Below are 26,269 nucleotides of genomic sequence, written 5' to 3'. Positions count from 1 at the left end.
CAGATCCACACAGGGATGAGGATGTCTGCGAGCTCAGGGCAATCTGGGCAGGAGATTCAATGAAAGGGGCTGTGGCCTTGCAGCCCATGACCTTCAGGCATGTGTGTGGACACCTCCTCCCAGAACTCCCAATTTCCTACTGCTCACAATTTGACTGCCCACTGCCCTCTGGGAGGAAATGGGATCCTTTCCCTCTGGCAGGCTGGTTCAAGCCACCACCCCCAGTGCCCTGCAGGGGATGCACCAGCTCTCCTACTGGTGCAGCCCTGGGAAGAGCCAGGTGACTTCAGATGGACACTGGGCAGGCAGAAGGGGAAGCCGTACCATTAGCTCAACATCATCACCAAGAAGAGAACTATTTATTAGTCTCATGTTTCTGGGTATTCTTTTACTTTACAATCTAAGTTTTCACTGGGTAGTGGTGGTGCATGCCTTTAACCCCAGCACTCAGGAGGCAGAGGAAGGCAGATCTATGAGCAAACCTAGTCTACAGAGCAAGTTTCAGGATAGCCAAGACTACAGAAAGAACCCTGTTGACTCAGCAAATGAACAGATCTGTTTTTCAGTTAAAGCTTCACATTCATCAGAACCACAGATTCACAGAGATACAAGAGACACACTAGCAATTCTGAAAGCAGTTTACACACACTGAAATCTAAAAGTGGTTTACTCAGAACACACACACACACACACACACACACCCCAAGGTGACAGGGAGAGATCTGTAAAAGATGAGTTTTTCAATGTGTACTAGACCAATCAGAGTTGAGTCCCTTTGCCTGGCGTGGCCCCAGTGGCTACAGGGGCTGCTGTTCTAAGGACCAACACACCAGTCCCACATAGCCCTCATGCCCTGCCCCAGTTAGCTCCAGCCGGTTCTCTTCACGGATGGGGAGCTGTGCATTCCAGGGTCAGACTTTATCTTCTAAATGCACAATGTGCTCAGGCCAAAAGCAAAACAAAAGGCCTTTCCAGGATGCTTTCCAAATTCCTGAAACACACTGGGTGGAAAAAAAAAAAAATGGAGCCCCGTTTCCTCTTATTTTTTAATTTTACACTGGCTGTGTTTATAATAAAATAGAATAACTTATTTATTTGCTTACCTTACTTGGAAAGACAATAAATTGGAAGGGCTTCATAAACCTCACAGGGAATTCCTTTAAACAAGGATCGTCAGCAAAAATCCGTAAATAACCGCCTGGCAGCCTTGAGCAATCACCTCCAGCCAGCATTCTTGTTCCTCCTGCCTTTGTACATAACCACTTGCAAACAAATCAGACTAAGAACTACTCTTGCTTCTTACACCACCAGGTTCCGAAAACATCCCGAGTACAGACAGGGGAGGTCTTGAAGCCAGGCTGTGATGGATCTGAGGAGAATGACCTTCGCAGTTCAGAACCCATGAAGATGGACAGCCTCACGCAGAGGCTTCAAAGAGACTGTGCTAAAAATAAGTTTAAATAAGCGGCACAAGGAAGCTTGGTGGATAATCAAACTGCGCCCTCGAAAAGAGCTGCAGTAATCAATTTACATATCACTCGAAAGGAAAATTACCATAGCTAAAAGGGGCAGTTCTCCAAACCAAAGGTCACCAAGAAATTCAGCCTAGCTAACCACTAACCAAAAGTGATTAAATATGTATTTTCTGCCCGGCACAAACTCAAAACTGCCACACACCTTCCCCTAGAGACCTTGACTTGGGTGTGATATGCACACAGCTTCAGAAAGCAAATATACTTGTCCCTGGACATCTCCTTCCCTCAGTTGCTTAGCTCGATGAAGTAACTGGATGTTAAGTTTCACTGAGGTTCCCATATTGCACCAAAGAGCCAGTAGTAAGTTGGCTATGCATGCTGGATAAGAGTCCAGTCAGTGGGGCATTATCCCGACCATGTACTGAGCAATGACTCAGGTTCTCATGCATATGCAAATGAGGCCATTTGGGGTGTGGTGTGGCTGGAGAGATGGCTCAGAGATGCTTTTACAGGACAGTTCCTATGACCATGCTGGTTCACAACCTGTCACTTTGAGGGAATCTGACCTCCACAGGCACTGCATGCATGTGATCCACAAACATACATGCAGGCAAAAGACTTTTTTCCATGTACTAAGTAAATCCTTTTTTTGAGACACAAGACTGGACTGGCCTCAAGCTCAGAGATCTGCCTGCCTCTGCTTCCCACGTGGGACTAAAGGCCACCTGGCACATAAAAAGCAAATCTTAAAAAATAAATAAATAAATCTCACTATGTATAGGCAAATATTTCCAAAATTATAAAAATCCAAAATCCAAAAACACTCCTAGTCCCAAGCATTTTGGATAAAGGGTACTCAACCGTGACTGGGGCCTGCCAAACACATTTCCACCTCCTCCCTCGAGCAAGCTCATTTATAAAAAGCTCATTTATAACTGGTGTTATTTCCTAGTGGGCATCTAACAAAAGGCCTTTCTAAAGAAGTGCCTTTCGGTTGACTCTGAAGACACACTGGGAGCTTGAGTCCAGACCAGGCACCGGGCGTCCCTGATCCCAGCACAGCTGGCAGGCTGTCTCCCCTTAAGAAGCCAGCTGGGGTTTTCCAATCCACAAGGAATACTTCTACCCAAAGGTGGAGACAGGAGTAGAGGCCTAGAGAGGACTGGGAACAGCCTGTGCCCAGGACACCAGCAGGCTCTGTGGCTGCTGATCCCTGAAGCCGGGCTGTGCTCCCCGCTTCATCTTCCAGAGTACAGCTCTGGCTGCTGAGGTCTGTGGGTTGCTTCCTGTTGGGGATGACAGCTCCTTAATAAGTTTGCCAATGTTCCTCATGCCAGCCAAGCACTTCCCGCCTTATGCTTATTTTTTTTTAAGAGCTTATTTGAGTTATAATTGAGAAAAGGCAAGGATGAATAGAATGTACCTGTGAACCCATCACCACAACCATGGTGATAAACACAGCCCTCTCCAAAAGCTACCAAGTGCTGCCTTGCCTCGTGTGTTCGATTAGAATCGAGTATTGTACTTGCCCCATAAGAAATCCCAATGGTCAGGCTGTCCAGGGATGGAGGACTGCCATGGGGAGCACCACCGTGGAGCAGGGGGAGCACCACTGTGGAGCAGGGGGAGCACCACTGCACAGGAGCTCCCTCGCTTCCATAGCTCCCTCTCCTGTAATTCCTGTTGAGGAAGTAGACCTCAACTCCATCAGTCACACACTTCCAACACTCCTTGTCCCATGGCCCTAGAGCCTTGAGGTATATATGTGCCACCTCCACCTTTTAACTTATAATCCAGATTTCAGCTCACTTTCGTGCCTCCAGCCTTAATTCTGTAAGCAGGTGCCTGGGTCTCCCCATTACCTTCCCTGGACAGCACTTCAGGTGACTACCCCAAAGAAGCCGAGGCTAGTTATATACAGGTCTCAGCTCCCATATATCTAAGGGTTTGCCAGATAACAGCGTAATCCGAGTGAAGGCTGGAGAAGGTGACCGACCAGCCCTGGGCTGCTCTGATGAGGGGGGAAGTAATCACAAGCCCTGAAAAGGTGGTTCCAGCAATAATCAGTAATTTAACAAATGCAGTGATTCCCCAGCTTAATCATCTTAAGAAGTCATAGCCAAACCATGGTGGTGCATGCCTTTAATCCCAGCACTCGGGAGCCAGAGACAGGCAGATCTCTGGAGTTTGAGGCCAACCTGGTCTATAGGAGTTCCAGGACAGCTAGAGCTACACCATGCTGTCTTCCTCAAGCACCTAAACAGACACTTTCCTCTTCTTCCCCTTCCTCCTTATAAATGGTACCCCATGTACACAGGAACCAGTAAAGGACGCATGCGGGCCCCCACTGAGGACTGCACACCAGGGAGCTCTCTCAGGTATTCAATTCTCCACTACCTGCAAAATATCAATGTGACTGACCTGTAAGTTCTCTAGTTCCCAGGGCTTTTCACAAACCACACTATCTGACCCACAGGAAGGCAGCTGGCCCAGCTGGCCTCTACCTTCAATAAACAAATCATGACCCACGAGCCACCCAGGAGTCCTGGAAACACAGGCAGGCCCCGGCACCGTGAGCAGCACCACCTCCCAGCTCTCTCCAAAGCCACTTCCCTTAAGAAAGGAAGAAGCAGCAAGTGTCCTGCTGACCACTCTGGATACGGAGCAATGGCAATCAGAACAGACACCTGTTCCCAGGCCCTTCCAAGAGAGGCTGGCAGGGACCCTGTGGAGAGGCTGTGGAAAGGCAGTGAGCAGCTGCTGTGTGTCCCCAGGGAGCCCAAGGGCCATGGCATGGCCTTAGATGCACCAAGTTCTCAAGTGTGAGCCCAGAACTGCCCACTTGAGATGGGAGGGTACTTTGAGGTGACAGGTGCTTTAATGAGGCACATCAGACTTAGGTTTCAGTAACTAGCTTGATGCTATCTATCTAGTATGAGCCAAAGTCTGTCCTGACGTCTTAGGCATGCCTGGTATGGCACCGGTGGGAGGTCCCCCAGGCCTGCCCCCCTCTGCTGCCTGCAATCCTTGTGGGCATGCTTAGTTCTTAGTTATTCCATTCTCTTGCATGAAGATCTAAGACTTCTACTAACCCTCTAAGCCTTGCTACTAACAAAAAAGGAGGAAGCAACTGGGATCGGCAAGATGTCTCAACGGATAAGGGTGCTTGCTTGCTGCCAAGCCTGTCTATCTTAGTTCAATCCCTGAAACCCAGATAGTGGAAAGCAAGAACTGACCCAAAAGTTGTCTTTTTTTTTTTTTTTTTTTTGGTCTTTTTTTTTTTTTCAAGACAGGGTTTCTCTGTGTAGCCCTGGCTGTCCTGGAACTCACTCTGAAGATCAGGCTGTCCTCGAACTCAGAGTACTGGGATTAAAGGTGTGAGCCACCACCACCCAGCCCAAAAGTTGTCTTCTGACCTCCATATGTGTGTACTGAGGCACACAGGGAGCAGAATATTTTCCTCAGCACAGAACTGGTTTGCAACGAAGTGATATTTACCTCACTTGCAAAATCTGCAGAACTGTACATTACAAGCAAGTTCTACTGTCCACAAGTATATGGCATTGTAGGGAGCTGGCACCCTTAGAACATGAGTAACAGCAATGACTTCGTGGGGTGAACTGTACAGCTCACTACTACACAGCGGGGGCCTTGCAATCTAGCCCTGCAACCATCTACCCGGAGGCTCCCTGGAAGGCCCTGAAGCAGGGGTTTGGAAAACACACGTGCAGATTCTTCTCACTACAAACATACACAGTGAGGGAAAATCTTTTGGCTACCTCTCGTAATTTGATCACCAGGGAAAATGACAAAGGAACTAACTCCCTTCAAGTCCCTTCCTTACCATTTGACCTCACCACAGCTTTTATCTGTCACAGCTAGTATCATCACACCCCACCAACCACCTCAGTCCAAACCCAGTGGTGTCTACTCAGCAGGAAGATCAATCAAGCCCCATCAGGCTTGGTTGGTCCAAGTCACTTGAGGAACTGCCTACCCCCCTCCCCCAACACACACACAAAGGGCCTGTAGTTGTGTGTACATCAGGACCCTCCACTCCAGAACCTAACTCTGTCCCTCCATGGGCATCTAGAAAAAAAAGCACACATGGGGGGCAGACCAGCAACCCAGTTAGCTGACTAAGGCCAGCCTTCTCAGCAGGACACAATAGTATCATGAGATGAATCATGGGTCTTTTTAAGATAAGCTTCTGCCTTGACTTAAGCATGCTCTGAAGCAGACCACACACACACACACACACACACACCCTCTCTGCTTTTAAGGACTTCATCTATGACACAGGACATGACTCAAAAGGCCCAGAAAAACTCCTGGCACACAGAGCAATCTTCTCTTAGAAGACATTTCAGTCTCTACCCAACAACCAAGGTCCTGGCCAATGTACACAAGTCAGCTGCCACCCGCCAACTGGAAAACCCTAGAGTCCTTTGTCACACAATCCAACCACTGTTCCAGAAGCAACATGGCCAATGTGAGAGTTCCACAGCCTCCCACAGATGCTGCACCTGAGGGCAGTACTAATCATCCCTAGGATTCCAAATGCTTCACACGGCTGATTCCATTTGTAATCAGAAGACACCTTAAACACAGTAGTCAAAAACCTAGTTCACCGAACTCCACAGAAGCCCAATAGAGTCAACTAACCTGGACCCTTGGGTGCTCTCAGAGACTGAGTCACCGACCAAGGAGCAGACACAGGCTAGCCACTGGCACATTTGTAGCGGAGGCACAGCTATCCCCATGGCTCCCCCAACAACTGGAGTCCCTAGAGCTGTGGCCTGTCTGTGGATCCCGTTTCGGCTGTCTTGTCTGGCCTCACTGGGAAAGGGTATACCTAGGCCTACAGAGACTTGATGTGCTAGGTGGGGATATGAGGGGGGGAGAGGAGAGGGGCTCCATTCTCTCAGAGAATAGGGGGGCTGTGTAAGGGGGGAACCTGAAGGATGCAGGGGCAGCAATCAGGATGTAAAGTGAATAAATTAAGAAAAATGCATAAAACATAAAAACAAATAAATAGAAGCCAAGTTTACCTGAGGATCGCAGCGCTCCTTCCGGTCTGCCCAAAAGCCAAGCTTTGTGGGAGCTCTACCACGTTTGGTTTGTTTTTTTTTCCCGAGACAGGGTTTCTCTGTGTAGCCCTGGCTGTCCTGGAATTCACTCTGTAGAGCAGGCTGGTCTCCTGCTCAGAAATCCGCCTGCCTCTGCCTCCCAAATGCTGGGATTAAAGGCGTGCACCACCACTACCCTGCGAGCTTTACCACGTTAGAGCTGAGCTTAGTGAGCTCGGCTCATTTTCCCCAGGCACAGCAAAGGCTTTTATAGGAAATAACTTCCGCTGGGAGGGTGTGGTATCCTTTAATCCTAGCACAGGAGGCAGAGGCAGAAAGGATTGTTCTGAGTGTGAGGCCAGCCACCTGAGCGATTCACAGCAAGTTCCAGGCCAGCCAGAGCTATACAGTAAAACCCAGGCTATCTGTCTCACTTGCTTTGTAGCTGAAGACTGATCCTTTTGACTCTACCCTTCTTGGTGCTTATGTAGAGCTAGGGATGGAAGCAAACACTCTATCAACTGAGCTACATCAGCAGCCTATCTATCCATCATCTTCAAACAGAGTCGAAACTCACAGCCAAACACTCCCAAATACCACTTCTCTCCAGACCATCCTACCCGATGCTCCTTATTCCAGAGCATAGACAATGAGGGCCACCCAAGAACTTTAACAATCCTCAACGCTCACCCACACCCTGCATGAAACCCTAATGCCACGGAGGTGGTATCAGTGGCCCAGCTTCCCCCACAAGTACCTTGAGCACATCTGAAGATGATGCACCTATCCATGCACAGCAGAAGACAATCAAGGCTGTCCTTCTTTTCTCCTAGTGGGCCCAACCCACTACAGCTGTGGGCCTGGGAATGGCCCACCTTTTATTCCAACTGCCCCTGAAACTCCAGGTCCCCGTGGAACTATAGCACATCGTGAATCTACCTGAATTTTTTTTTTTTTCTGTGTAGATTTCTGTGTAGCCCTGGATGTCCTGGAACTCACTCTGTAGACCAGGCTGACCTCGAACTCAGAAATCCGCCTGTCTCTGCCTCCCAAGTGCTGGGATTACAGGCGTGCGCCACCACGCCCGGCTAAATCTACCTGATTTTAATCAGGTCAGAAAAGCATTTATTTTCTAAAGAAGTAATGGAATGTGACACCCCACACTGGACATCTATATTCACTCCATTTACTAAATTATAAAGCCTTTCCAAAGGCTTAGAGGTAGTTCCTCCAGTGATGTCTGTTTAATTGGGATGTGTACAAAACATAATTAGACTGTCTAACGCTACAATATTGCTTATGGGAGTATCCCTGCTCATGCATCGGTTCCATTCTGTACTTAATCTCTATTAAGACGTCTGTGTGAAAGCAGATAGGTGTGTGCACTAGACTTCATAAACACCATAAATCACGAAGTCACTGCTTTGGTAAACCAAAAGCAGCCCCACAGGAAGTCATTGGGCCCCAGAGACTCCACTTTCCATTTATTCCAGAAGGCTGGCCCCTTGCCTTTTCCTCAAGTGTCCCTCCTCCCAGTGCACCCAGGTTTCACCAGTGAGCCAGGTAACAAGAGTTTAAGTCATGGCCACAATGGCTCACAGTCATAGCTGCATGACACCCCAAAACCATCCCGGAAAGCAACTACCCTCAACAAGAGGGGAGCTTTTCTGTCCAAGGTCCCAGTGAAGTCTCTTGTTTTGTCCCTCAGCTCAGACGCCTATGGGCATCATTTTAAATTAAGTTCATTTCCCCTGGTGGATTCAGGAGACTACCACCAGAGGCTTGAAACTCTACAGAATAAGCTCACACATGTAGCCGGGTGGTGGTGGTGCACGCCTTTAATCCCAGCACTTGGGAGACAGAGGTAGGCAGATTTCTGAGTTCGAGGCTATGCAGAGAAACCCTGTCTACAAAAAAACCAAATAAATAAATAAATAAATAAATAAATAAATAAATAAATAAATAAATAAATGGGTGACGCATAGACACACAAACACAGCGCCATTTTCTATACAGCTTGGCACCAGTGGAGAACCCACAAAATGGTCTCACTCTTTCCAGAATTGTGAGGCGATCCACAACGGCTTTGACAGGGTGGAAAGTCCCTTTCTGCATTACATAGGGTTACTAGTAAACTGAAATTAAACCAGCCATAATAAGGCATTTATACAAACAGAAAGCAAGGGAAGGACTGGGGAGATGTCTCACTGGTTAAGGCCACGTGTTGCTCATACAGAGGGCTCATGTCCGTCCAATTGCCAGCATTTGTATGGTGGCTCATAACCACCCATAACCCCGGTTCTAGGGGATCTAATAGGCATGTGCATGATGCACATACATGCATGCAGAAAAAACATTTATTCACATGAATTAGAATAAATTTTTTTAAAAAAGAAATAAGAAAACAAGGTAAACAGCTGGGTGGTGGTGCATGCTGTAATCCCAGCATGAGACGCTATCTATTCAATATTCAAGGTCAAATCAGTAAAATACCAAATTAAAAAGCCAGTCTAGGGCTGGAGAGATGGCTCAGCTGGTAAGAGCACCGACTGCTCTTCCTAAGGTCATGAGTTCAAATCCCAGCATCCACGTGGTGGCTCACAACCATCTGTAAAGAGATCTGACACCCTCTTCTCTTGTCTGAAGACAGCTACAGTGTACTTACATATAATAAATAAATATATATTAAAAAAAAAGCCAGTCTACATGACCTTTGTAGGTAAGTAAGTAGGTAAGTAGGTAAGTAAGTAGGTAAGTAGGAAGGAAGGAAAAGAAAGAATCAATTGACAACCAACCTTGAAAACAGTGATTATTAGAGAGAAGCTGTCTCAGCTGCTTATGCAAAGCCCCCTGCAGTTAGGAAGGCTAAAGCAGGAGGGAAATTTGAAGTCTACTTTGTGCCACACAGTGCAACCCTGTCTTATTTAAGGAAAAGAGAGAGAGAGAGAGAGAGAGAGAGAGAGAGAGAGAGAGAGAGAGAGAGAGAATGCCACAAAATGCATTCAATGTCACTTTTAAACAGAAGGTATTTGTTCCCAAATCTGCTTGAGTGCCTGGTATTTTTTTTTATCAAACAATGCTATCTGCATGGGTAGATAAAGGTAGATTTGGTTTGTAGGTAGAGGCGCAAATGCCCATAATCCATGCATGTTAATGCTGGTATCATCTAGTATTAATTAAGCTATCAACTTCCATGTAGTTCCTATCTATAATCCCGGCACTAAGGAGGAGGGTCCCTGAGGCAGGAGGATTGCCACAAGTTCTAAGCCAGCCTGGGCTAGAGAGTAAGACCCTGTCTCAAAACAAACAAGCTGGACTTCACTCATGGTGCACTTCACCAAGCCAAGTCTTAAAATGTTTCTTTGCTCACATGCTATGACATGACTCTCAGCGCAGGCTCATCTGAATAAACACTGCTGTGTGCAGATACCATTCAAAGTTCATCTCCACATGGAACCAGCCCAGAAAGTAACAGACTGACAGACAGACAGACACACACACACAAACACACACACACACACACACACACACACGAAATTTCCTCTCAAGTTCCTAGGAACGTCTGATGATGTTCTAGAGACGTTTAAAGCAAAGACAGAAAGACACAAATACATGTGTCAAATTTCAAATGTATTCATTCAATCTGGGGGTTATTCAAGCTATATAAAACCTTCTTTCAACCATGTTTGCATGCCAAATGTTCAATAACTAGACTCAAGTGTGTGGGTGTAGCGCTGAGGGAGTGGTTTGTGTTTAAAGAAAGACAGACTGTGTGTGGTTGGCAGGTTCTGGGATGACTGCACGAAGAACCACCTGGAGGAGTTTGCTAAAAATACAGATGTTGGGGTTTGTCCAACACGATGGCATGTAGAGCCCAGGAGATGGACTCCTAGAAGGGGTGCCCCAGGGATCCCCTTCTCTGGCAGCCAGTCTCTCTGGAACCACCCAGCCATTAGGTCCTCCCAGGAGACTGCAGGAGTCACTCATGTGAAAAACCACCAAACCCACAGCTAACTTCTTAACTCAAAATGCATAGGTCACCTGGAGAGCAGGGCAGAGCAAGGGCTAGTTAGATCAAGGGTCCTGGTACTCACCCAGAGGACCACCTCTCTGTGCCACTGGAGGCCTTTTAACTCCATCCCCATGCCGATCTGCAAAGAATGCAGAGGGGCAGGAAACAGCCCAGGGTAGGCAGATGGGAAGACAACATACTCTTCTAAGTTCTATTAACTGTTGTATCATCAATGTTCCTCCCTCTGGGGCACCAAAACCTCAGTGGCAATAGAAACTATTAGCAAGGTATCAGCATCATCCAGGCTTACCCACCCCTCACACACACTCTGGCTCCCACACATGGCCTATTATATATTATAGGCCCTTGCACTGCAGACCCCAGTTTTCCAAAGGCATCTTCAAGAACCATCTCCAGATGAAATTTTGAATGGCATGAACTGAGCAAGAAGAAATAGCTGGTCCATGAAATGACCAGCCCTCCTTGGAGGTAACACACAGCGCCTTCTTCATTTTGCATATACACACAACCTTACACACACCTGAAACCTGACAGGTAACAGAGAAGTAGCACTGCCTAGGAGAGCAGCTCATGCCACAACTGGAATCAGCCTTGTGAACTTGGCATTCAGGAGCCTGATTCAGGCAGGTCAAGAGTTCAAGGCCAGTTGAGCTATGCAGCAAGATTTGTCTTACAAACAAAACACAAAATAAAAGGGGAAAAGAGCTGGGTGGTAGTGGCGCACACATTTAATCCCAGCACTAGGGAGGCAGAGGCAGGAGGATCTCCATGAGTTCAATACCAGCCTGATCTACATAGTGAGCTTCAGGACAGTCAGGGCTACACAGAGTGACTGTCTCCCCCCCCCCCAAAAAAAAAGAAAAGAAAAAAAGAAAAAGATAAAAATTGGATTCTTACTAATCACTCCATAAAGTCACACACATGCCCAGTCTGGGTCATAATGGGTGCGTCAGTAACCTGCTTAGACACACAAAGCCAATTGCTATCCCACTTACCAAAGCTGTTCATTCTTCACCAAGCAAGAACACTACCGCATACCAGGCAGATGATCCACACAAGATCTATGAGGCAATCAACCACCTGCCCTTCCAAAAGTATATAGACCCTCCGCCTTCGGACCAAGAGAATGAATGAGCTAAGGCAGGCCAGTCCACGAGCCAAGGAGAGGCCAGGCTCTGCAGAGTGTGTTGCCTGACTGACCACGCTGTGGCTCCCTGCTCTATGCGGTGCGAGCTGGGCTTCCAGGCTACACAATCAAATCCTGAGCCTTTTCCTCGGCAGCTTCCTCCTGCTGAAAGCACCTGGGCCAGGCACAGCTCCCATACTGGTTGTCCACCAGGCAGGACAGCCAGTTTTCCTTCCTTCCATAGAAAGGGAGTAGGTCTCCAATAACACATGAATATTTTACTAGGCATTTCTTGGACTTAGCTAATACACAGTAACATTCTACTGTCTAAAAACAACTTCTTGAAAGTTTTTTCTTTTTTTAAATTTTATTCACTTTGGCCCCATTAACCAATGAGAAGCAAACCAAACCCAGTACCCTTGCCTAAGCAGGTCGCTACCTATCACCTATCCCGGGTACCCTTTTAGAATGGCCTCCACTAAGGATTCTTTCTGCTGTTGCAGACCCTTCCACCTTCTTGATATTTGATGGGAGCCCTTCAATATCCATCTACTTTGAAGTGCACAATGGGGATTCTTGGCACAAAAGCGGCGGGTTTATTTTATTTTACTATATGGTATTTACTTATACCATATAGTAATTTTTAATTTAATTCGTCAGCCTGTCCTAAGCACTTCTGGTGGGATCTTATTACATTCCACCATTCTACAGACACGGAAACCTAAGCTCCTATCAAGGGCTTAGTAAATGAAAACGCAGGACGGGTTCCAGCATTTTCCATCCCATCTCTGCCACACGTTCTAGAATAATCTATCCCCTGCGTACCTTGATCCTTCTACTAGGCTCTAGAAGGGTGTATCTCTTGCCTAATGGTATATTTAAAAGAAGTGAAGCCATCTTCGAGGACAGTGGTTCTCACCCTTCCTAATGCTGTCACCCTTTAGTACAATTCCTCATGTTGTGGTGAGGAACTATAAAACATGAAATCCCTCAACCATAAAATTATTTAGTTGCTACTTCATAACAGTAATCTTGCTACTATTATGAATCATAACGTAAAAATTTTTTTGAAGATGTAGGTCTGTCCAAAGAATTTGAGACCCACAGGTTGAGACCCACTGTACTAGAGTTCTTCCTCACCTCAGTACAGGGCACCCAGTGCTCCCCGAAGCAGAGTTTATATATTACCAACTTTAAAAACTGGAATGCAGCTTTAAGCCTGGCCTTACTCTATGTGACAGCAACTGGGAAATCAATCTCTTTGGGATAGCAATTATGAATTTACCTCCAAGCTCACAGGCCTAACTGGCATGCATGGACAGAGCCCAACAAACCCGGAAATCACTCTATATCTCCCTGCAATCCTTGTATACAACAAACTCAGCCATAAAACGTTCCCAGTCATAAAGGAGGGGAAAAAAATGAGAAGCAAGCTCAAAAGAGTTTGGAAAATAGTTCCTTGTGGTACACCTGGCCATTTTAGGAAGAAAAAGAATTACCCACCAGTCCAGTAAAAATACTCAGAATCTCAACTTTCTCCTTAAGGTCCCTGGCTTTTGGTTTAGTCACGTTAGTCTTCCGTTTAAGTGAGTTATGAAAAGATGCTGCATGGGGATAGGAGGGGTAGGGGTCTCCATCCCCAAGTTAAAAGCACTGTGAGAGATCAGCCAACAGAACCGCAAAAAACGCAAGATGGGAAAACCAGATGATCAGGAGACCAGTGTGCCCCACCATGGGGGGCGGGGGGGCAGAACTCAGGTGCCTTGCGTTGAAAGAGTTAAGTGCTCACCTCAGTGGCTTTTCTTCAGAGCAAAGGACCCCTGAACCCTACGAGTATATACTTTCTGCACCCCAGAACCACCCACGTGGTTCGGAGACTACCTGAAACTGTGGCTAGCAGGGAATGACTTCATGAGGAAGTTACATGCAGTCCAGTGGTCAGCAAGCATGAGAGGCTTTATCCTCTCATCCTATCACCTAGGACTGTAGGGTTAGAACCAATACAGGCTTACCACCCCAGCAGACCTGTGCAATGTGAAGTACAATGGAGACCTGTTTGAAAATGCGGGGGTGGGGGAGGCACTTAAAATAGACAGAAATATAATCATTACCCAAGCTGGCCCAGGGCCAGGACACCAGGACAAACATGAGTAATTTGTTAAGAGACACCTCTGGCACATTACACTATCAGGGTTGAACCCACCATGTAGCCAAGCCCCCAGTATTTCAGCCTCATACCGGTCCCCCAACATAACTACAGGGATTTCCCCCAGCTCACAGGCCCACACCTGTTCTCGATAGGGAAGGAAGGGCTGCTGAGCAGGAAGGTGCTCTTAATGGAAGCCTGTTTTTCAGGAAAATCCCCAGCGTATGGGGACCTTAGGTCCAAAGCTCCTGCCCCGGGTGCCTTTCCGGTTGAGTTATTCACCACAGGGGCAGGGCTCGCTCTGGATCTTTGGGCACGCCCTACTTCATGCCATTCCCTTCAGTTCTGATGGCCACTTTGAAAGGAAGACTAATCCTTTTGTTCTGGAGAATTCACTCAAATTCCTGGCTAAGGCCAGGGTTACACAAAAGCAAAGCTTTAACCTAGAACTTCCTTGAAAGGAAGTTTTTACTGATTTTACAGGAGTGGAGCAGACAGAGCATCCCATTGTCCGGAGGGGAGATCTTGCCCAGCTTTCTCCAAATATCTATGTGTAGAAATTAAGGAACAGTGGGATATAGGGTTCCTGTCTCTTAGGCCACTCCCCTTTCAAGGGCGGGGCATTCACCAGAAAGGTAGTGAAGGGAGTGCCTGCTCTGAAGAAAGTTGAGCCTACCTACTGAAACAGAGATGCCTGAGCCTAAGTACAAGGAATTGTTTATGTACCGGGGTGTGTGTGTGTGTGTCTGCATGCCCCGCATACACAGGGCAACAATGAGTCAGTAATCCAGAGAATTCTTTCCAGACAGTCAGCCAGAAACTTTCAGAGACCTCCCAGGTCTGAATAGTCACTTCAAGATTACAGTGAGAGTAATTGGAGAGAAAGCTCAACAGTTTTAAGAGCACTGACTGTTCTTCCAGGACCTAGAGTCAATTTGCACACACACGTGAACACATACACACTCACACATGTGCACCCACAGAGGCTGTTAACTCCAGTTTCATCCAGAAGGTCAGATGCCCTCTTCTGGTCTTCACATGTACTATGTGCACAAAGTTTCAACCAGGAAAACATACACATAAAACAAAAGTAAATATTTTTAAAGTACAAAGACTGATCTTGGGGTACAGGCCTTGAATCCTAGCTACTCAGGACACTGAGGCTGCTGAGTGTATTTCAGAGCAGCCTGGTATCTTAGCGAGAAGTGGGATGAGATATATAGCTCAGTGTGCTTGACTAGCTTATGTGAGAGACCCTAGGTTAGATCTCCATTACAAACGTGCAAGGAACCTACCAGCAGGTGGTGATGCATGCTTACAGACTTCTGATTCCAGTACTTGGGAAACAGAGACAGAAAGACCATGAAAGCCATCCTACAAAAAATAGCAAGACTATCTCCAAAGAAGGTGTGTGTGTGTTAAGGGATAGCTCTGTTGATAAGACATTTACTTCAGGGCCTAATAGCCTGAGCCCAGTCCCCAGAGCATACAGGTTAGAGATAACTGACTCTTGAAAGTTGTCCACCTGCAACCTGGACACCCACACCCATGTGCACACCCACAAATATACACAAATTAATATGAGTCAAATGTTTTTAAGTGCAATAAACTTTTAAAGGTCTAGAGAGTCTACTATAGGAAATGCCCCCTGTTTTAGGATGGATCACTCTATTAAAAAGATCACTCAAAGGGCAAAATGAACACAAGCGGGACTTCTCATGGCTCCAGGGGCTTTGGGGAACCTATAAGCTGAGGGCAGGGTAAAATACAATAATTATTTCTGAAACTTCTGTCTGAATTCGGGAAGAACACAGAACCTGCCCCTCCCCTCTGCTCACATGGCCGAAAGCGAAGGAAGGTGAGAAGAACTCTACCCCAGGCAGAAGGTGTCCAACCAGGAAGTCCTACTCTGACCATCAGGTGCCAGCTCCATGGAGAGGTCATGGGCAAATCACCTCAAAGTCCTTCCTTTCCCAGCCATCATGCCACCTAGAGAGATGGGCCAGCCATAACCAGATACAAGAAGATACAAAAGTTCAACATGGTTGAACTCTTATCATTAGTAACAATGCTGCAAGGAGTTCCGAGGTCGTGAATGCAGTCTACAGAGACAGGTTTAACGTTCAGAAGTTGTTTCACCATGGAGATCCCTCAATTCAAGTCTAGATCCTGCTGCCCCAACCCCTCCAGCTAAGACCCCCAAGGCCCCTCGGTCCTGGCAGTTAATGTGTGTCAAGCTCTATGGCCCTGTTTGTAGAGCAAATAAAACAGCAAACCTGCCACAAGGATGGTACCCCAGTATCCCACCCCTGTGAGCTTTTCACCCTCTAGCAGTCAATCAACAAAACTCCATGAAAGCCCACTGGAGACGCTAGAAACATCTCAACCCCCCAGGTCAGGAACATTAAGGTCAAGATCCCTGTGAGCAGAAAAGGGGTCAGGACAGGATCCCGCCACGCACCTGGCTCAGCTGAGCTGAAGGTGGGAGCCCCCTTGAATGTCCTCTCCACCACAGTGTTTCAAGTCACTCGGCAGCTCCGTCCTGGCCACGGAGGCCTACTGGTGAGAGGGAAGCTGCAGGAGGAAGGAAGTGGGGGCTGGGAAACAGGGTCCATTTCCATCACCTAAAGACTTCCCTGCAGTTCTAGATTAGCAAGTGAAAAGGTGCGGGACTAGGGGAGTATTCCCTGCATCGGATGCCTCACCCAGAGCAGAGATAACCGGGCGGGGTCGCCAGGTGCACACACCCCAGGGGCTAGCAGCCCACTTGGGGTCCTGGGATCCCAGATCCTCAAAAGTCAAGTAAAAGGCGCCCCCCTCCCCCATGCTCCTTTCCCTCAGTTCTCATCCAAACCACGCCCCCTTCCAGGGGCGGGACCAGGTGTGGTCGAGACCTTCCTTAGACCCAGCCTCTCTAGCTCGCCTGGAAGGTCGCGCAGGACTCCGGAAGTTGATGTCCGGCTGGGCAGAAGGCAGAGGGTCCTGGAGGGCCCAACTCTGCGCTACAGGAAACAAGGGGTGGAAAAAAATACAGCCAGCCCCTCGGTGACTTGGAGAAAGAGTCTCTATTTCTTCCTCGCAGATAAACAGGATTATTGTATTTACCCAGCTCGCAGGAGCCTCGTTAAGATCAATGGCTGTAAACTGTTTTTAAGATAAAAAACACTCTCAGATCTTGCTTGTAACATTCATATATGCATATGGACATCTGATGCACTTTTAAAAATCACTTTACCCAAGTGACATCCATCACCAGATCTGAGATCAACAGAGAAAGCTATGGGTGCTCTCCAGACAATATCTGACCATGGCACACACCTGGGCTATCAGCTCTAAAAGGCAGGGGGGCTATCAAGCCAGCGGTGCAGATTGGCATAACATCTGGAGAAGGCAGGGAAACAAAAACTTAAAATATCCGCGGTCCACTCCATTAGGAAAGAAAATAAAACGGCATCTTCCTAATGAAGCCTATTAGACTTGGCCTCCACCTGGGTTTCTGGTGTTTGGAAACTCGTAGCTAAACCCGGGGCCCTAGTAGTCATTCGAGCTCTGCCACTGCCTGGATCTTGCACGGTCCGGTCATATCTAGCCTAGCAGTTCCAACAGCAAACCCCTCTCTCCGAGGAACCAGCGCCCTTCCTGGATAAAGCAAGATCACGTGACCAGCTAGGGCACTTTTGGGCTGGAAATGGGCGTTAGGGTTTCAGGATGTTAACCTCTTTCCTTCAGCCACCCCAAAAGTTGAGTTTTAAGGTGGGCAGGTCTGAGTGTAAGGACATCAGCGTTTCAACGTGTGTGAGGCGTTAAGAGCTTGCAGTGAAGCACTTTACTTGGATTCCTGGGCAGAACACACTAAAATTCTCCCTCAGCGAGAGTAGTCACAATTAGGGTTCATTCAAAGGGAAGGTACAGAGAGCCTCTCCAAACAGGTCATTTTCACCTGCTGCCCCTTCCCCCTCCCACTACTCGCTTCAATCAGATATAAATACAGTTCCAGGTGTTATTATGCCCGTTCCCAACCATAAAGCAGTATTTTGCTGGCCTCCATATTAAGTTTTTTAAAAAACTGTCATAATAGGACCAAGAACAACAAAGTATCCCACTAGTTCACGAGCTTGGTCTCTTAATTCCTTCCAGACAATCTTCCTAGGATTCCATGACTTCAATAATAAAGTTTCTGTTCGTCCTGAGACTGAAGCAGAGCCACAACGAAGCTGAACACAAGGCCTGAGAAGGAGGCCTGATGCCATATTCCACATGATCTGAGCAGGCCTCACTGCGGGCTGCTCCAGTAATACCCAGAGCCACTGCTGCTATCTTCTAGCAAACAATCTTTAAGCCAAGCAGTGTAAATCATAATTAGGATGTTGCAATGCCAGAAGCACATGCTGACCAGAATCCAGAAAGAAAGAAAAAAAAAATTAACACCATAAACCAGGTAAGGTGGCTCATTGCCTGTCTGTAATCTCTGTACTTGTGAGGTAGGGACAAGGAAGGAATTCAAGTCTAGCCCATGAGACTAGACCAAAGGCAAAAACAAAAAACAAGAAAAAGCAAAACAAAACATAGGGTAAGGTATTATTTCCTTTTCTAGCTTACAAAGTATTTGTATAATTGTAATAATAAAGAACACAGGCACACAGGCACGCACGCACGCACCTACCTTACCTTCATGGAGGTTTTCCTGGCCCTTGAAATCTAGACAAACCTAGTCACCAGCTATTTAGGGTTAACATCCTCCAAACACCACCCAACTTGGGGGATGAGAAAGAAAGTTCTATTACCTAGGACAGAAGTCACAATTCCTTATAAAACTAACATGACTGCTTGCCCCATTAGTCAGAACCCAACCATTTTATCACAATTTCTATGAAATTTAAGTCCACTCTAGCAGCTGTTAAATCTAAGTTAGGCGTACAGCTAAAGCAGGGCATTTCTAAGCACCCACCGGGGACCGAGCGAGGTATGGATGGAAACTGCCAAGGGGCCTCAAAGTTATGACTGCACATTGCTAAATACCAGGTAGATGGAGCCCTGGGAATAGACAATTACCCACATGATTCCAGTTTGGATGGAGGTTTTTACGAGGTACCAGGAATGCCTGTCACCTGAGCCATCATGGGTCCCACGTGCAAGTGAGAGGAAAGGCTTTGAGAAGGAAGACTCAAAAAAGCCTCTTCAGAAAGAACAGCAGGAGCCACAAGCAAGCAGCATCAATAGCAAAAACTCAAGAGTAGGATACTGTCCCCTAAAGGCAGAGCGGAAGCATAGGGAAGAATTACAAACAAACACAGCTCCTTCCTGGGGTTTCAGTTGCCTCAGTGTCTGGCACTGTGTATCTAGTGTTCTAATATCAAATTTGAAAGGGGGGAGGGGAGAGTTGTGATTCTTAATGGTTTTCTTGGAAATTGCTTCTATTTACCCTTGTAATCTTTCCTCAAAAAAGAATGCAGATTGCTAAGAACCAAAGCATGTATTCTCCTGGAATCTAGCAAGACCACCTTCTAAGAAAAACTCAGGAAGGGAAGCTGGCCAAATTTCCAAGCCTGACCAAGGCAGATGAATGCCAGGCTGGTTCCCATCCCTGTGCTGGTCTCCTGCAGAAGGGGAAAACTGCCCCTTGGCTCCCTTTGTCAACGTTCCTCACAAACAATGGCCGGCTCTCCCACCACTGTAGACACTACATTCATCTGCGAATCCCCCTCTTCTACACAATGTGCAAAGCCCTTCTTTTCATACAAGTTATGAATGCCCAAGTGCAGCCATAATTTAGTCCTTCCACATTAATAATGACATCTAAAAGCAAACTCCAGATTAGGCCCAAACATTCATTTGTGACTATCATTAAAGTCACACTGATAGCTTTTGGATACTTTTCATTAAATCATGATCAAAAGAGCCACTGAATGCCTATAAAAATGGCTCTGAAGTTTTTGGCGATTATTAAATATAATTTTCTGAACTCAGAGATAGGGCTTTAAAAAAAAAACCCTTTCATAACTCCATGACACATATTCCATTAAAGCCAGACTTGAATAAAAATTAACATCAAAAGGTGGGACTGGGGAAAGCATCGGATATTCCCAGCTCTCCATGGGGGCTGTAACTTTAAATTGGGACATGCTTACCAGCTGTAATAGGTAAGGTAATACGCCCAGGCAATGCGCCTAGAAGTTACCCACCAAACATTTCTGTACCCCCCTAACTTCTCAGTATACACAAACCTCATGAGCATTCATTCCTGAGCTATTAGTCCATGGAAAGATTGTTAGTAAAAGATCCCAAGATTTCACCAAAAGGTGTCATTTCTTTGTGAAGGATCAAGCTGGACTGTATTTTTTTTAAGACTACAAAATTGTGTTCCACGCTTTGTAATGGAGCTGTTATCACTTGGACATGGTAGTAGCAGAGTTGTTCATACCCAGCACAATAGGTCAATTAGTCCCTTCCCAACCATGTGCCATGTGAATGCTTGTGTTTCCATGTGGCCTGCTGATTTCTGCTGATAGAAAGATTAACAGAGGGACCCAAACTGAACTCACATAGATTATGATGACAGCCCCTCTATATTGAAGAGACAGTGGGAAAAAGTGAGAACTGGGACCACCATTCCATCAATGCTGCAAACTCTTTACATTTTTTTTCCATTTAGCAGGGGATAACTGTGCCTTCAAACTTGACTCAATGATGCTGGGATGTGTGGTTGGCAAAAGACATGCCCCTGCTACAACTCAGCAGCAGCCCTCCCTGCAAGATTGAAAGGTATCCTCTTGGAAGTCCTTTTTCATAAATCAGTAAGAGTAAGGAAAGCCAGGAGTAGGTAGGAGCTTTACATAGGAGGCAGAGGCTGGAGGATCCCTGAGTCCTAGACCAGCGTGGTCTACAGAGAGAGTTCTAGGTCACCATACATAGTGACTTCCAGGGAAGTCAAAGTTAGTCACAAACAAACAAACAAACAAAAAAAAAAGGAAGAAAAGAAAAGGAGGGAGGGAAGGAGGGAGGGAGGAAAAGAAATTAAAACAACACATACCACCCTAGGCTTGCTTTCCTATACTGCTTGTTCAGTCAGTATACCTCTGATCTGACTGCTTTCTCAGCACACCAGAAAATGGTACACACCAAAATAGTTTGTTTTCATAGTTTAGTTTGTTGTTGCTACTTGTTTCTCTGATCCAATTTTTCTTTAAAACGCTTTCTAGACTTACAGGACAATTTCTACTTGGAGTTTAAGTCAAGAGTGAGTTTATTGATTATTCCCTGAAAGGGTAACGGATGGAGTAGTTAATAATTATTCCACTAGCAAGTTTTACTGTTTCATCTTGTGTACAAGGGCTAGATTAACAATGCCAGGGAAATCAAAACGACTCAGCAGGGACAGGAACAGGTGTGCCTGAGTCTGAAAAGGCCAAAATATTTCACAAAGTATGTCACCGGTTTTTTTTACAGTGGCAGTTGTTTGGTTTTTGGTGGATACACTTTTTTTTTAAACTTTCTTAACTCTGAAGTGACACTCTTAAATTTTACAGACATTTCTTCACTTAAATTGACGACTAAATCCCGCACATAAATTGCAACTCAAGCTCAGCAAGGAAATGCATTTGAGGGACAAAGGGTTTTTTTTTTTAATCACTGCTAAGAAAAGGTAATTCACCCTGCCCCTCCCCCACAAGAACACCCATTCAAGGGCCCAGTTTCAAAGCTCACTAGTGAAACCGTAAATAACTCACGTGGCAGGGAGCTCCCCTCAGCAGGGCACGCCACACCGCCCTCCACTCTCCCTTATTAACGTGCCATTACCACGGGGGAGGGAGGCGGGCATTATATTCCTTCAGCTTAAGTATCGCCCCAGACTAGAAACCAAAACGCACCTTGTCAGGTTCGGAACTCACTGCAAACCTGAGATCTTTTAATTCCCTCTAATAGCTGCTTTCCACAGAGACGTACCCGTGTCCCCTACCCCTGGGGCACAGAAAAACCAATCAGTGTCATAAATCCCCCTAGCTTTCAACCCTCTCTCCCTCGAACTAGGGCGGAGTGGGGGGAGGGGCGGCCCAACATCAACACTTACACTAAACCCCCTCAATGCACTACAGAAATATGCTGGCTTATTTCCTTTGTTTGGTCATGTTATACTTGATCAAGTGTGAACGATTAAACTGGTTTCATTAAAGGCAAGTACATTCACGGCTAACATTCAACCTCAATGGCGACTATAAGCATATTCTGCAAGAGGGAGGACCTGCTTCTTGCTTGAAACCTACCAGCTCATTAACTTTTCTTTGGGGGGCTATAAAAAGGGCACTGGGGGTTTTTCCAGGAGTGTGTCAGAGCCAAACAAAAGGATATTCAATGTTCCAACTTTAAGATACAGTTGCTATTTGGAAAACTGAAAAGGAAACCTTGTTTTCACATTAAAGTTGCTGGGGCTGAAATTGTTGAATTAGCATTTAAAATATTACTTTGTAATTGCTGTTAAGTACTTTTATGTGATGAATTATAAAAACAAGATCCTTTTAAAGTCTCATTACTAAAGATGTAAAAGATTTTTTTTAAAAAAATGGTTCAAAACAGAATTTTCCGAAGTAAATGGGAACTAGTTCTTGGAGACTATCTAGAAGCAAACAGCAGGCGCCTACCCCGGGAGCCGAACGCGAGGTAATTTTAAAACTGACTTTGAACCTAGCACGCGGAGAGAAAGCCGTATCTTCTTCAAAAAGAGGTCCCACCGCTGATGCATCCCGTCAAAGTTAGAAAGCAGAACTACTTTTTGTAACCGCTCTACCCCCAGTACAATGTTCCCTCAAAAATCACTCACCTCGGATAAAAATATACATGTCCCAAAGAACTGCAAATAAAGGCCTTGGGATTTCAATTTTCCAATGCATGGAGTTCTATTACCACTCGCATCTAAGGACTCTCTCAAAAGTTCCCTAGTTTTTAAAGAAAACAGGGCAAATTTACAGGAAGGTCTGTCTATTTGCCCGAGGTTGGGAGCCTAGCGTGGCGACGTAGGCCATTGGTAGCAGTCTCCAAGCAGCAGAGATTTCATAAGATATTTCCTCCCGTCCCCTACAATAGCCCAAACCTGAAGGTCCCCTAAAGCCAACCGCTGCTTGGGCCGCATCTGAGAAAAGTAGGGGGTGGGGGCTGGACAAGGGTACCACACACACGCGCGCACACGCACTCTCGGTGTCGGCGACTACCGTCGCTTGCGTTAAGCAAGCCACCGGAGGGAGTATGTGTGCGCGAGGGTTTGCCCGCGGTGACCGCGCCGAGCTCTCGGGCCCGCGGCCTCCGAGCCCCTGGGCGCAGCGTGGGCTGCAAGAGACCGGCCACGCCGCGGGGCCTCCCGCAAAAGCAAGGCCTGGGCGCGCCGGCACTCCCGCGCTGCCCGGCCTCAGTCGCCTTAGGCAGTGGGAAGGGCGCGAGCCGAAGAAGAAAGGCTCTTCCCGCCGGTCGACCCGGGCTCCCCGGAACACCCCAGGCGCAAGGAGGCGACTGCGGCGGCCGGACGGTCCCCGCGCCACGCTAGGTCCCTGGTGCCCAAGGCGCTCCCAGCCAGCCCCTTTTAGGAAACTTTCTTTTTTGCTTCGCCCCACCCGAAAAGTGCGGTCCCGGCGAGGGCGCCGAGGACAGCGGGCGGAGAGCGAGGAGGAAGTGGTGCCCGCGGGAGCGCGGCTGGGCAGAGGAAATGCCCGCGCCGCCCGCCCCCGCCCTTGCAGCCCGCCCCGGCCCCCCGCCCCGCCGCGACTTTGGCGGGCCGAGCCCCGCGCGCCACTAGCGGCGGCGGCGGCAGATGTGGCCCCGGCTGCCCCAAGGAGCCAACAATGCCAGGCCGGCAAAACAAAAGGGATTCGCTTCGCGTCTTTCCCGGCCTCTCACTTACACTCTCAGGGAACCGCGCGGGATCCCGGGGCGACAGGGGCCGCGCCCCCAGGGGCCCCGAGCCACGCGCGCCCCGACTTGTCCCCGCCGACCCCGGTTTCTACTCCCCCTTGTCCGCCCGCCTCACAGGCGCAAGGCCTGCCGCACCCCGTCATGCTCGGACTCCTGGTCCCCAGGGATCCGGCCGTATTGTCCCCGCGGCGCGCAGCGCGCTCGTCCGAGATCGCCAGCGGCCCCCGCGCGCGCACCCACCGGGCTCCAGGAGCAAGCCCGGGGCGCCTAGGAAACCGTCGCCAGACGCCGCCGCCGCTGCCCTCCGGACGCCGCTGCGCGCCGGGTTTTTCTTTCCTTTTTTTTTCCAATCCTGATGGGAAGGAAGGTGACCGCCTACTTCGCATTCATCAACTCTCATCACAACAACAAAAATCCTAGAGCAAAGGGCGGCCAGAAAGCGCAATCGGTGGCGAGGGGCGAAGGGCGAGAACCCCCAGGCGGGGGTCCACCCCCGGGCGTAGTGTGTGGACACAGGGCTGGGGGCGCTGACCAAAGATGTCCTCGGATGCCGGCCCGGTGTCCTTCGCCCTCCTCCCGGAGTGGCGCAGTGAGGCGCGGGCACGGCGCCCCAGCCAGCGGCCGCAGGTGAGGCGGGGGCGGCGACAGCCCCAGCCCTCCCCGGGTACCCCCGCCCTTACCTCGTCCTGGGTCGCCGGCGTCCAAGGAGAAGGGCGCCCACCCGGGAGGCGGCGGCGGTAGCGGTGGCTCCCGCCCCTCCCACCCCACCCGGCGGCAGCGGCAGTGGTGGTGGTGGTGGTGGTGGTGGCGCTGGCGGTGCGGCCCCCCCTCTCAGCGCGGCATGGCTCCCAGCTCAGTCTCTCGCTCCTCCGGCCGCAGCTGGCTCCTCTGGGCCGCTCCCGAGCCACCTTAAAATGACACACGCACACAGAGACACACACACAAAAACTTAATCTCTCCAGCTCCGCGCCCCACCCCCTCCCGCCCTCCCCTCCCTTCCTTTCCCTTCCCTTCCCTCCCTTCCTTCCCTTCCTCCTCCTCCCGTCGCCGCCGAGCCTCTTCCTACTTCCCCACCCACCCCACCCCCTTCCCCCGCCCACCGGCTCCCGATCCAGTCCCCCCCCCCTCGTCCCGGCCGCGCGCCTTCTTGCCAGCCCCGCGGCCTGGCGGGGGCTGCGTTGGGGGTCCCTGGCCCGCGCCTCTCTCACCCCCCGAGAGGATGCTGGCTGCAACTTGGATCCGGAGAGGGAAGGTCCTGGAAGCCAAGCGCCTCCCGGCTATTTGCTCTTCTTTATTTGTTTTCTCCTCCCGGGAAGGAGGAGGAAAGCGCAGAGAAAAGGAAAGGGAAGGACGGAAGCGGCGCGGGCCGCTGCTCCGGTGCCCTCCCGCTGCGCAGGAGCGAGGCGGGAGGCGAGGTGAGGGTCCTTTCGCTCACTCGGTTTTTTTTTTTTTTTCAAAGGCGGGGTCTCTCTATGCAAACCAATGACACAACCCCACATGGTCCGGTCTCGCCCCTACAGATACTTCTCACTACAAATCGGCTCTCTCCGGGGATTAGCAGCTACACGAAAGTGCATACTGGTGCTGCGGGCAGCCGAGGGGGCCGGGCAAGGCAGACACTCCCCGGCCCAGCCCCGCGCCTCCCTTGAGACACTGGGGACGCGCAGGGGTCCCGCAGCCGGTGGGGTGACTTCACCCTCCTTCCTCCTCCTCCCCTTCCACGTGGGGCCCGCCACGTGGGGAGACGCGAGCTCTGGCGGGCCTCAGCACGGTCCCCCGGGTGGCTCCGGCTCGATAAGGCCCCCACCACGCCCGCTTAGCCGACCTGCACTCTACTCGGCCCCGAGGCTCCAACTTCCTCCTGGGCCCCGCGCAGGCCACGGGTGTTGTCCCATGCTCGTGAGGTCAGGCGCGGGCCGGCCACAGGGGGCACTTGCGCTCCCAGATCCCAGATCCGGGAGAACGTGCCAGGGAGGTAGCGCTGGCTGCGGGGCGCGCGGAGACTGGTCTGTGTGCTGGAACTTGCCACGATGTGTTCGCTGCGAGAAGCGAACTGTTTTTACACATTTAGAAATGTCTTTCTGTTGGCTGGATGTCGCTGGGGCTATTTTGAAAGCCTTGCCCTTGGTCAAGTCACCAGCTTCTCTAGAGGCCTTGCGGGCCCGGGGGTCGCATGTGAGGTGCCCTTTCGCGATCATGAGTCCACAAGTGTTTCGGTGCATTGCGATTGGAATCTGGACTCTTAACGACGATGGGGCACAGCGGCCGCGCGAGACTAGTCAGCATCTGGGCTGAATTCCTTGGCCATGACCCGCGACTTCGGAGCGCTGTCCCCGGAAGGGAGCCTGTTCCTGCGCTCGGGGCCCCCAGGTTTACCAGACTTTAAGCGCGCGTCTCCTAAGGAGCCCTATGGCGCTGAACAGAGCCCTTGGATGCAGTTGTTTTAGAAAAATCTTTGGGGTGCTAGTGACTGGTTTGAGATGTAGGGCTATATGATCGAGAGGGGGTGTCCAAGGTCACAAC

At 49.0% G+C, this 26,269-nt stretch overlaps 2 protein-coding genes across 4 annotated transcripts in view; one reads left to right on the top strand and one right to left on the bottom strand.

Annotated features, from left to right (window-relative positions):
* The window catches only part of Ctbp2 (C-terminal binding protein 2), a 132,100-nt gene extending 107,058 nt beyond the window's left edge, over nucleotides 1-25,042 (bottom strand). For 2 of the 3 annotated variants that reach the window (XM_052196643.1, XM_052196661.1), the window contains exons 1-2: nucleotides 24,955-25,042; nucleotides 24,427-24,654 (exon numbers count right to left, since the gene is read on the bottom strand). The gene's annotated coding sequence lies outside the window, so the exon portion shown is untranslated. Of the gene's footprint in view, nucleotides 1-24,426; nucleotides 24,665-24,954 lie in introns of those variants that run through there. The other variant, XM_052196653.1, reaches the window with a different exon arrangement.
* On the top strand, nucleotides 24,284-26,041 carry LOC127679177 (uncharacterized). Its single transcript, XM_052174854.1, has 3 exons — nucleotides 24,284-24,483; nucleotides 24,901-25,161; nucleotides 25,267-26,041. The coding sequence occupies exons 1-3, from the start codon at nucleotides 24,284-24,286 to the stop codon at nucleotides 26,039-26,041; spliced, it is 1,236 nt and encodes a 411-aa protein (XP_052030814.1).
* Nucleotides 26,042-26,269: the final 228 nt, after the last annotated feature.

The sequence above is a fragment of the Apodemus sylvaticus genome, chromosome 1 (assembly GCF_947179515.1).
Source record: "Apodemus sylvaticus chromosome 1, mApoSyl1.1, whole genome shotgun sequence".
Classification (NCBI taxonomy): domain Eukaryota; kingdom Metazoa; phylum Chordata; class Mammalia; order Rodentia; family Muridae; genus Apodemus; species Apodemus sylvaticus.
This window is presented reverse-complemented; position numbering and strand designations above follow the sequence as displayed.